This window comes from Macaca mulatta, chromosome 14, assembly GCF_049350105.2.
Source record: "Macaca mulatta isolate MMU2019108-1 chromosome 14, T2T-MMU8v2.0, whole genome shotgun sequence".
NCBI lineage: Eukaryota > Metazoa > Chordata > Mammalia > Primates > Cercopithecidae > Macaca > Macaca mulatta.
In genome coordinates, this window is record NC_133419.1 from 75,037,155 (window position 1) to 75,049,598 (window position 12,444).

A 12,444-nucleotide genomic window follows, 5' to 3' on the forward strand; every position below is an offset into this window, starting at 1 on the left:
CTGCCCTTTCCATAATCAAACCAGACTTCTGTGGAGCTTTTAAGATTTAGCACTTGAGGTTTGATGGGATGCTCATATCCTGGTACTGTATTTTTGTGTTTGAAAAGAGTTGTGGGTTTAGGCTTTTACCTTTGTTAGTTGGATAGCCCATGGTTGTCATTTTGCCTTTTGTGGCACCTGCCACAGGTTGGATCTTCAGAGAAGGTTATTTTTTCCTGTTCTTGATTTTTTTTTTTTCTTCTAGTTCAAACTTGTTTTTAAAAGATTGGCTCTGAAGAATCAACCTTTCCTGGTTCTTAAAACTAGTGAGGACATTTTGTTATCTGTGTTACCTGTCCCACTGTTCCCAACCTCCCAGTCCTCTGAAAAGGCCTCTGCCATTTTAATTGTAGCATGCGACTGGGGAGTAAAATTCTTTACATGTGGAAATTCTGTCTTTTCAGTGCCAAATTTCTTATGAACCTGTGAATTCTGGACTTTGAATGGGTTTTTTTTTCTTTCTTTCTTTCTTTTTTTCTTTTTTTTTTTGGCTTTCAGTCTTTTAATAGTTGCCATTTTCAAGCCTCTTGGTTTGGCCGTGGGTGATAATATATGTATTTACTATTGACTTTCTTAATTCAACAGTATATTTTTTAAATTTAGGAGGACAAAAGCATTGGTGCCAGTTTTTTCCTCCTCTTTCTGCCCCAAAGAAAAAAGTCAAATGTCGTTGTGAGAGTTCATTGGGAATTTGTGAGTAATTATTTATTGCTTTGTTTAAAACATAGTACTCGAGTTTTGGCCAGGTGTGTGATGTGGACTTTTTTGCACTCCTGTCTCCAGACAGAACTGTTAAGAGCCTTGGATGCAACAGTGAAAACTGTGCTCACATTGCACCTTTTTTTTTTTTTTTTTTTTAAAGGTTTTTGGTCCAAGCTCAACCTAATGAATCTTGGCTTTGGTTACCAACAAAGGAGTTCTGCTTTCCTCTCTCTGCTCAGACTGTTCCAAATGTACCAGCATAGGGGGTTTGCCCTGTTCCGTGCTGAATCAAATTTGTTCTGTGGGTTTAGAAAACTCATCTTTCCCTCTTTGCGAGTTTGCAGCAGAAACTGGGGAGTTGGGTCCCTGAGATAAGTTTGGAGTAGACTCCTGGACAAGGGGATGGGTTTCTAAGAGCAAAGCAGTTAAGTGGAAAAGAAATCTGATGTTACCCACAAAAACCAGGTTTGTTTGCTTTTTTTAATGGCAACCCAGAAAAGTGGCATGTTGTTCAGCTAAAACAAAGGCCCCATATTTTTAATGGAGGCGTCCTTTTTCCTGGGGTTTGAGGTAGCTACAGCTTTGAATATAGAAATATTCCTTTTAGCTCTTACAGTATACTGAATATGCTGCTAAAGAAATTTTATTGGTGCTGCCCTGTTTTTTAACTCCCCCAAGCAATGTGTTATACAAAATTGGCAATGAGACAGCCATTGGTTTTGTTAATAAGTAATGAAATAATGAGCTAATTGATGCTGAAGTGTAATGTTGTAGATACGCTGCCATTTGAATACAGAATATAGCTTATGAAGGAGCAAAGTCTTATACCACCAACTAGTAGAAAGTCATTTCCTTTCTGTATCTGTAGGTGGCTCTTCAGACTTTTCTAATTTAAGATATTGAATAAATAACAGCTCGTAATTTTGTCCCATTAATTCAGTTACATAATGCTTTTGAAGATGCATGTGAGACGGAGGTGGTGTTCTGGGGTCTAATTGCTGAACGAATAGGTATGCCGTGGGAATTCTCTAATTATCTTAGAGCAACATTTCTCAAACTTCGCCGACTATGTGCATTACTTGGAGATCTTGCTAAAATTGGAAATTCTGCATCAGTAGGCCAGGAGTGGGAACTAGAGTACATTCCTAATAAGCTCATGGGGGATTCCGTTGCCTCTGGTGTATGGAGCACAATTTGAGTAGTAAGGCCTTTCAGAATACTTAGTATAATACTATCTAAAGTTTATTAGTATTGTTTAGCCTCTAAGTGAAAATCAAAGTGAATTCTTGGCTCTTACAAAATTAAAGACAAACTCTGGGAACTCTCTGGGAAGGGATTGTTGATTATGCAGCCTTAATGGGATTAGCTGGATAAGAGAGAAGGAGTGCTCCAGTGGCAATTGCACTTCAACATTTAAAACAGGGAAGGAAAGAACATTAATTCCCAGAGTGTGGTCCCCAGACCGGCAGCATCAGCATTTTCTGGGAGGATGTTAGAGAAGCAAATTCTCAGTTCCACCCCAGATCTGCTGAATCTGAAACTTGGGAAACAAGAGTCTGGCAATCTATGTTTTAACCAGCCCTCCAGGTGGTTCTGATGCATAGTAAAGTTTGAGATGATATCTTAAGTAGCAGAGTAGGTATTAGGACACAGAATCATTTGATTCCAAAGCTTATGCCTCTAGAACAATTTGATATATTTTATTAGAAAGAATTATCAATAAGAGCTTGAGACTGTCATTGTTCTTTAATGGAAAAAAAAAACTTTAATCATTTGAGCATTTAATATGCATATTAGGTTACACTTTTCAGCTAAGAACGAGCTCTTTTCCTTCAATGTTTCTCTATCACTTGCTGCAACCAGGAAGGCTGAGAAAGAATTTAGATAGTATTGGTTATGCAGCTGCCACAGCTCTCTCAAATTACAGAAAGGTGGCGTGCTGTTTCTTGTGGTTGGTGTATGTGTTGCAGTAGTGTGGATCCTCCTCGGTTATGTGACATGGCTGGAAGCCACTATCTCTGCCTGTGCCCTTTGGGGCTTGCTCATAATGGACTGCTTACTGGTATAGTTCTTTTCCAAGTTTCCCTTGGGAAAGGTTCAGTGAGTTTTAATAGCAGGGGAAAGGCAATTTATGCCTTTGGCTGATAGAGAGTAAGAAAACTGGTAACTTTGTTTCTCATTTTATCACTGTCATTGCTTAAAACTAACAAGTGTGTCATCTGATAGCATTTGCTTGAGATAGTTAACTTTCGTGATATAGACTACTACTAAATCTTGGGTTAATTTGCAGCCATTAAGAACTAAGAACCGAATAGTTGAGTAACTAATCTTCAATTCTCTGTACCTAGGATGTGCAGAGAGTGGGTGGCATCAGGATAGAGCTAGACAGGAGGGTCCACGGTGAGCTTGGCTAGACAGAATGGAGGCAGGCAGATAGGCCAGCGGTTTAAGACCATTAACGGGAATAGGCAGGCATTGTAGGTCAGAGAGATGAGACTTAAGAAGCCAGTCAAAGCATGGAGTTAGAAGTAAGTGTTTGAGATATAGACAATTCAGGTATAGAATTCAGGAAGTTAGCTAACATAGGCCAGGACCCAAATAAAGGATTTAGGCAATTCACTGATAAAGGGCCATTTAAAGGCATGGGATATAGCAGTGAGAGAGAAAAGTGAATGTTAATTCTAAGCATCAAATAGAGGCAGTGTGAGCTCAGGATTCCACGTACTTGCTACCTTAGGCTAGATCTGATCTCCCAGTGGGAGAAAGATTCAGTCCTAAGTAAGCATATTTGCCTTGATCAGAGAGTCTGAAATGATTGGGGTTAGCAAGACATCCCATTTTCTTGATAGAGTAAATGATTCAACCCACCCATGTTCCATTTTTTTCTCATCCTACCAGTGACTGAAAAAGTCTACGAGAGTGAATCCTGCACAGATAGTGAAGAGGAGCTTAAGATGAAGACATCCTCAGTACACAGACCCCCTGCCATGACTGTGAAAAAAGAACCCAAAGAGGAACGAAAGGGCCTCAAGAAAGGGACTGCTGCTCTGGGCAAAGCCAACAGACAGGTGTCCATTACTGGCTTCTTCCAGAGGAAATAAACTGCCATCTCTGGTAGATCAGAGACTTGAAGTGGTCAAGGGAGAAGACCAAGAAATGTGCTCCTCACTTACTATGTAAGTTCATCTAGATCTCCACCTCACTTGTATCAAAAGACTGTTCTTTCATCCTGTGAGGTTTATACTATTTCTGGTTTTTAACCAAAAGGAAATCATCTGGAAGCAGGAGACAAAAAGCTGTTACCTTCTAATGACATTTAAAAAGCACAATCTTTGACCTGTCCAGGAGAAGGATTTACTCCAAAATTATACTGGAACAGTTTTCAGAATTCTCACTGAAGCCGTTTAGTGGCTAATCCACTGTTCCCCACTCGCCTTATGCCCTGGTCCGCATATGGCACAGGAATTATTCCTTCTTGTTCCTCTGTATTCTGAGAATTCATGTGGGTGTTTCTTATCCTTACATTCTGCTGGATGTGTTTACCCCTCTTGTCTTCCTCCAGTACCACACTTCTGTCCCCTAACCTCCTGAGGCTGTTCTCTGTAAGTCTTTTAAGTCTTGGTTGGACTAAAGGCTGAAGTGAAAATCTCCCTGTAATCCTCTTCCTCCATTATGCAGTATATGGACACCTGGCCACAGACCAGGACATGGCTTGTGTTCTGTTCCTTTCACAAAAGCTCTCTGGGACCTTCACTCTCAATTAGTGGTTAGGGAAAAGCCTCAGGCAGAACACAAATAGAAATTTAATGATGTGTTCAACTCCACCAGAAATTACCTCGAGTCAGCATTGACGATATTGGAGGAGCTGCCGTGCTGCTGACACGGGGTGTGCTTTATGCTGCTTTTTTTGGTTTGTTGATCCCTCTCCCCCACTCTCAGTACCTAGAGAGTGAAACCTGTACAATGAGATAAAGACTAAAAAGAGAAATCCCTTCCTATATACAGTGTACTACATTTACATAAAATTTCTTCTTTTTAAGAAAACAGAATATTCAAAAACAGCACTTGTCCAGGAAGTTAGTGAGGAAGATAAGGCACACATTTATACATGGATGTTGCTCCTTTGTATTTGTAGCTCCCCTATTTGCTTAAAAGTAGAGGCTCCCCAAGAGAGGATGGAGAGGGAGAGACTGAACTGTTAGTAGTCTAAACAGCAAAGAAAACATTTTTATTAGTTACTTATGGAAAATCGTCTATTACAATGATAACCTTCAAGCGACTTCCATTATGGCTGGACAGGCGGTGAGCTCAGTGGATTGCAGTAGTGTGCTGGTGATTTTGCAGTGAGCTCTGTGGAAGGGGTCACGCTCAGCTGCTGATGTGTCTCACACGTAGCAGACAAGAGGTGTCTGACCGGCTTCTTCCGCCTCAGGCTGGTGTGTGTCGTAAGTGATGCAATCAGCTGTCTCCTCTTTAAGGTTGGGATTGTGCTGACCTTGGGATTAACATGAGCTTCTTTAGCAACCAAGCATGAACTTGATTAAGACCAGAAGTGTGGGAGATGAGTCCTGGCATTATGTCTAGGGCTAAAGCAGTGGCTTTGTATAGCAAGCTGTATAGCAAGGTTGACATACTCCAAAACCCTTTCTTTTTAAAATGAAAAAGGATGGAGAGAAGGATGGAAAGCCTGGACTTAAACCATTAGAAAAAACTTCTGGAGAGAAATCCCTTTTAAACAGTTATTTTTGTCATTGCCTCTGGTCATTTGTCTAAGTAGGAATGGAAAATTAAAAGCAACAATCCAATCTTTTTTCTAAAAATTATGCTGGGGTCTCGACTAAAACAATTTGAATTGGAAAATTCTGGTGCTGGTTGGAGTTCCAACTTTCAAGGGATAATACGAATCCTATGATCTCTATGCCCAATATGCTGCCTCAACTTGAGCTGCTGCAAGGCTTAGTAAGTATTGAGTGGTGAGGGTTTTTTTTTTCTTTTTACATAATACCATGTTAACCACATGAGTTCAATAAATTTGAGAAGTTTTAAGACAGTGCTTCAAACTGAGTATCTGATGAGTCTTATTTGACGGATGGTAACAGTGTTGCAATTATTTAAACTCTGAATGGGAAGAAGGCTGGTTTTCAGTTGATACTGTTAAAACTGCATACCTATAGTCTGAGATGAACAAGTTATTTTCTGCCTTCATCATTTTTTCAGCCCTGGGGAAATCTTAGTTTCAGCAAACCTCATTGTTTAGTTCATCTATAAGAAAATTTAGCACATTGTATTAGTTTGGCTTCATCACTTGCTAGCCGTATGACCTTGGGCAAGTTTCACAGCCTCAAGGTCTTTATCAAAATAAATGAATTACCAAGGGTTGTCAAGACTAAAGTCAAGTGTATGTAGCATGAATTTGGTACATGATGGTAGTCACATATGCACTCTACAAATGGTGGCTTCCTTTCTGATGTCGTAAGTGATGTAATCAGCTAGCAACTTACTGAAATGTTATCAGTTATACGGCCCAGGTGGTGTATTCTTCAGTCATTCTGGCTGTACATGTGGTAAAAAGGGGAAGATAGTTGTCCTATTTCATGAAAGGTTTAAAGAGAGTAGATATTTTCCTATTGAAGGAATTACAGATGGCTATATTTACTGTTCATTTATTGTATATCTATTATGTGTCAAGCCCATGACCTGGGGACTAGAGGATATAATAGAAACAGTAGAATTTGGCACTTGATCCTCACAATGTAGTGGAAGGGAAAGCCAGTAAAATGAAATGACAATGCCATATGTGAGTCCAATGTACAGGTCCTCCAAGAATTCCTAGGAGGATAGGTATCAAGGCAGTCTTCCTGGAGGAGAGGAAAGCAAGCAGTTCTTTGAATGATGAGCAGGATTTCACCAGGCAAAGAGGAATGGAAACTATTTTCTAGGCAGAGGAGCATGGGTTTTGGGAGAGGTGGCCGGTAGAACTTGAGAATAGGGAGGAAAGTGTATTCAGAAATGAAGTTGGGGTCTTGCTGAGCAGTTTGGATTTGATTTGTAGATAATGGGGACCAACTGAAGAAATTTAAGAAGAGTGACAGAAGTTGGTTCTCAGTTAAGAGTGACAGCCAATATTTACTTTGATTTTGTATCCATGATAGTATTTCTACCCTTGCATATGCACATTGTGTCTTAAAATTCTAGTGGATTAAAGAAAACTATCTTGGTTAAAACAAGGCTGCTTAATTCTGGCAGTCAGCGTAGACAATTGCAGTGTTTCCCTTGTCTTCCCCTGTCAATGTAGATTTTTGTAGCAGAATCAGTTTTTTAAAGTGATTTCAAAAGCTGGTGTTTCTTCTTTGACACTCTCAGTGATGAGCCTCCACTCACCTCCCTGGAAAAAACTGGGAATTTGGGGGCAGAGGGGCTGGTAAACGAGTGAAACAGTTGTCTTATTCCTTTTCTATCTTTGTTTCTTTAAGAAGACATTAGTTATTATACAGGAGAGAGCTGAAGAGAAGGGCCATATAAGGAAAGTAAATAGTTTCTCCAGGACATGAGTAGAATGAGTGCCTAATAATGTATTTGCCAGAAACGTACTCTGTGTCAAGACTCGTTTTGGTAAACTTGTCTCCTTTCATTGGTTCCAGGATCTCAGTATGCTGTAATGCAGCTTTTACCACCATGAAACATTCTGGGACTGCCTCGTTTTGCTGTGAGAAGGCAGTATTGCTTTCTGAGTTATTGCCCTGGCAGCTCTGTAAATTAGCCCATGCTGTCACCATGCCCTCTCTGAAGGGCACATTGTACCCAAATGACTGCATTTAGGATTGACTCTTACCACTCCCTGCTGCATGACACTTCTCTCCACTTGTATCTGTGTCCAGTTTTTTGTGTTCTTAAGTGCAGACCACCCACAGATTGCCACCCAGGCTCTTTAGCCAGAGAAACTTGGTAAGGCTTCTGATCCAATATTTTTCCATTGGATCAGAATCCACCTTAACTCTACAATTCCCCTTCTACTTCAAACCCTTAATGTTTTCTGAACACCCACTCCCCTTAATTTTTCTCATTTTCTCTTTCCAGATTCCATGTTTCTTGAGGTTTCACCTTGGCTCCCCGTACCTTCATTTTTAATAATCAAAGCTCTTCATGGCTAGTTCTTCAGCTTCATTCTTTTGGTGTTTTAGGCTTTCTCAAGGCTTTTCATGGCATGTCTTTTACCAGACTGCTCTTGAAGAATGGAAAAACTACTTTGTTTAGTGTCTGTTTGTGATCAGTCAGATCCAAAGCATAAAGCAGTTATTGGAAGCTAGTTATGTTTAGTCCTGGATAAAATATTTCGGGGATTGTAAGAGCCCAGAAGTTACCATTTTGGAGTGACAAGACAAACATACTAAACAGCATTTAGCATTTGAGACAATGCTTAGATGAGTGATAGACATGGGACTTAATAATTTAGGAACAAATTAAGATAATCATTATGGGCAAAATGTTATATTCCTATGCAAAGAACAATAAAAGATTTAAAGAAACAGGCTGAGGTAGGCTCACCATTTTACTGGGTGTTATTCAACTATTTGAACTTCAGTTGCCATTTATGTATTCATGGTGTAAGTAAACCATGATTTAGTGAATCTTTTAATTAATGGAGTTATTTCTGTTGTGCTTTAAGCATGAGAGTATTGACGAGAAAGCAAGCAGTTACCAGGAATTACTTCAAAGGGCAGTTTATACAATATAAAGTCTGTATAGGCTCCACTCAGTTTTGTACACACTCAACAATTTTGACCTACTAGGGAGGCCGGATGCCATGATGGAAACAACACAGACTTGGAGACAGAGGCTGCTGGATGCAAACCCTGTCTGAGGCGCTGACCTTAAGCAAAGTATGCATCCTCTCTGAACTTGTTTCCTCATCTTTCAAAATGAGCTGCCCACCTACCTTAAAGGGTTGTTTTAGGGCATTAATGAAATAATGCATGGGCAGTCGCTAGTATTTTGACACATACTAAACTAATACAAAGCAGAGTAACTCACATTTACCTCTTTTAATCCTCAGCCCTGTGAGATAGGTAGTTTTATTCCCATTTTGCACATGAGAAAATGGCGGCAAAGAGGTTAAGTAACCTGCCCAAGGTCAGAGCCACGATATAAATCATGACAATTTGGCTTCATTGCCCTCCGTCTTAACCGCTGTGCTATATCGCCTCTTGGCTATATATTAGTTCACACTTCCATACCGCCAAGTGACGATTGATGGGTTTTTTGGTTTTTTATTTGTTTTTTAAGACAGAGTCTCACTCTGTCACCCAGGCTGGAATGCAGTGGCACAATGTCGGCTCACTGCAATGTCCTCTTCCCAGCTTCAAGTGATTCTCTGCAACCTCTGCTTCCCAGGTTCAAGCGATTCTCCTGCCTCAGCCTCCCCAGTAGCTGGGACTACAGGCGCATGCCACCACACCTGGCTAATTTTTGTATTTTTAGTAGAGATGGGGTTTCACCATGTTGGCCAGGCTTGTCTCGAACTCCTGACCCCAGCTGATCTGCCTGCCTCGGCCTCCTGATGTTCATTTTTATAAGTGAAAGTGCAGCTGGTTGTTCAGATCCCAGATTGTCAAATTTGAAGGCAATCTTAATGCTTATCTAAATCAACCTCTTATCTGAAGTCTGCATCTTCTCTACAGCATCCCTGCCAAGTGGTCTTGAATCTATAAACAAAGATTCAATTATGTTCAGTATACCATACTTAACTAAATTACAAAGTTAGATAAGTAGGCTAATAAATGTTAAGAAGAATTTAAAGAAAGGCTGGACTAAAATTAAGTTTTCCAATTACTTTTAGATCACCAGGAAACTTCCAAATAGAGCATACTGCCATAAGCAGTCCATTTAATTGGTTTCAGTTTAAGTTGAGAACATTGTTTTCCTTGAAACAGTTTGTCTGATTCTTGGCCTTGCCTCTGACTTAATATTTGTAAGAAAATCAAGAGGACATTTGGCATTTGTGCCCTGTTTAAGCCATGCTGCAGGTTCATAGGTTGAAAGTGGTCCTGGGGTGCTTGCAAGTGAGTTAGGTCAGGGTGGTGTTCTCCATTTTGAATGTCAAAACCTTGTTTTCCTAGGATACTTGGTTTCAAGCTTATCTGGTATGTGAAGATTATATAAACATAGCATAATGATGGTACAGTGCAGTGGTCCCCAACCTGTTTGGCACCAGGGACTAGTTTCATGGAAGACGATTTTTCCATGGCCGGATAGCGGAGATGGTTTTGGGATGAAACTGTTCCACCTCAGATGATCAGGCATTAGTTTGATTCGCATACGGAGCACACAACCTAGATCCTTGCATGTGCAGTTCACACTAGGGTTTGCGCTCCTGTGAGCATCTAATGCTGCAGTTGATCTGACAGGAGGCAGACCTCAGGCAGTAATGCTCTTTGCCCACCTGCTGCTCACCTCCTGCTGTGCAGCTAGGTTTCTAGCAGGCCACGGACCAGTACCAGTCCACAGCTGGGGGTTGGGGACCCCTGGTGTACTTTTTAAAGTTCTGTCCTGGAATGGGATATACAGAAGGCAGAACCATTTTCCTGCAAACCATAAAACCTGATTGGAGTGTTTTCCCTTGTCCCTCTTAGTTGTATTCTATATGTATTTGTATGGTGCTTTACTGTGTCTTACTTCATCCTTATGATAACCTGCAAGGTCTTTCTCTCCCACATTTTGCAGAAAACAAGCCCAGGGAGTTGAGCTAGTATGGCCAGCATCATACAGTGAGAAAGTGAACCAGGGCTGGAACCTAGGTCTTGAGACTTTGCGTCTTCAGACTCTGCATCATGTGACTTTCCCGCAGTATAGCAACCCCTAAGAAGAATATATGGGTCCACTTATAAATGTGGCTTGAGTCATTCAATGCTTACTTATTTGACCAACAACTATGGTGGCTACTGTGGATTCAAGAAAAGTATGTGACAAGTTCTCTGACTTCCTGGGACTGACCATCTGTTGGGAAGGCAAAAAAACATGTACATATTTGTACATTTCGCAGTTTTGACTGAAAGTTTACTATGTACTCAGCACTGGTGCATTAAATACTGGGGATACAAAGATGAATTTCTTGCCCTTGATACATTTACTATCTGGTGAGGAGAGAGACAGACAAATATGCTATCATTATATTATAATAATATTTATAAGAGTGCTTACCATGGGCCCAAATTTTTGGAGATATTTAATACACTTTCTCTAATCCTCACAATACTTTATTTACACATGAAGACAGGAAGGCTCAGAGAGTTTAAATGATTTGCCTAATAAGTGGCAAAGGTGAGACATGTCTCTGTTTAATAATTTATAATGAAAAGTTAGAGAAACTAGTATATTTGAACGCTTGTGATTAGCAAACCTGCATGGAAGTCAACTTCCCTTCGGGTGGATCAAAAGGAGCAAAATGAATTAGACCTTTACAATTGTCATTCTCAGGTAGGTGTGATCTTGCCAGTGAGTCTGAGTCTTTTGGCTACGATCTTCAGCTCGTATCTCCACATAAGTAAACACACACCAGTGGACTATATGTTAGGCTAGAGATGAAGGCTTTCTCCCCTCTGGTTGGTGTTCTAGCTGGCCTGGGGAGAGGGCCACAGTTTGAACTCTAGTCCTTCTGACTTGAAGTCTATATTCTGACTACCGTACCATGTCCTTCCGCCTGTATAAAGGAGGTGTGTGTTCATAGGTCAGTGTGGACCCAAGAAAGGGTTGCCTATGACTGCCTGAGGGATTAAGGGAAGATTCACAGAGGGGGAGGTGCTTAAAAAGGTCTTGAGAAAAATAGGAGTTTGCCAGATGGAAAGTGAGAAGGGCATTCCAGGCAGAAGGAACAGGACATACAAAGGCATGGACACACGAGAAAGCACAGACTGTTTAGAGAGTCGTAAGTGGTTTAGTGAGAGGCAGACTGGTTGGCTATGAGGCCATATAAGTAGGCAGAGGCCAGCTCACAGAGGTCTTTGCTAAGTAGTTTAGACCTTGCACTATAGGCAATAGGAAGCCACTGAATTTTAACATGTCAGATTTGTACATTAGAAAAATCAGCTTTAGTAGCCTGAATAATTACTGGTATAAAGTAGATCATAAGTAAGAGCCAAATGGAACCTGCATCTCAAGTTAGAACAAGCTGAGGAAAATAATTTGAAGTTAGATCTAGTTTTGTTTTAGGCAGATGACTCCTTTGATCCCCTTGGAAACTCAGGAGAGGAGAGTATTAGGAGTGACTTCAAATGTGGAATGATTAGCCTTTTGCTAGGTCGTCTCATGCTTGGAAATTCTCTGGCTCTTGCCTGAGCCATGGTCCTAGTTAAACCATGGAGATGGGATTGGTTCCACAGTTTCACCAAGGATTCATGTAGGCCATTCTCTGACGCACATACACTGATTCAGACCTGGAACTGACGGCATCTCCCTGGAATTCTTTGGGTCGAAAATGACCCATAGTCCTAGAGTAATGAACTGAATTCATCCCAAATCTTACTATACACCTATTCTATGCCAGATGCTTTCATATACTTTATATCATTTGATCCTTAACAACTTTGTGAGATGTAGGTATCAGCCCAATTTGATGAATTAGGAAATTCAATGGTAGAGAGGCTGTCCAGCTAGTACATGGTAGAGCTGGGATTTGAGAGGCACACAGAGTATCTTATTGTCATCCAT

At 40.6% G+C, this 12,444-nt stretch overlaps 1 protein-coding gene across 6 annotated transcripts in view; it reads left to right on the plus strand.

Annotated features, from left to right (window-relative positions):
* The window catches only part of POLD3 (DNA polymerase delta 3, accessory subunit), an 80,115-nt gene that overhangs the window by 46,037 nt on the left and 21,634 nt on the right, over positions 1-12,444 (plus strand). For 4 of the 6 annotated variants that reach the window (XM_077963787.1, XM_077963789.1, XM_077963788.1 and 1 more), the window contains exon 12: positions 3,640-5,801. The exons of the other annotated variants lie outside the window; for them this stretch is intronic. In XM_077963787.1, the coding sequence (XP_077819913.1) occupies positions 3,640-3,842 (203 nt within the window). In that variant the 3' untranslated portion in view covers positions 3,843-5,801. Of the gene's footprint in view, positions 1-3,639; positions 5,802-12,444 lie in introns of those variants that run through there. 6 annotated transcript variants of the gene reach the window in all.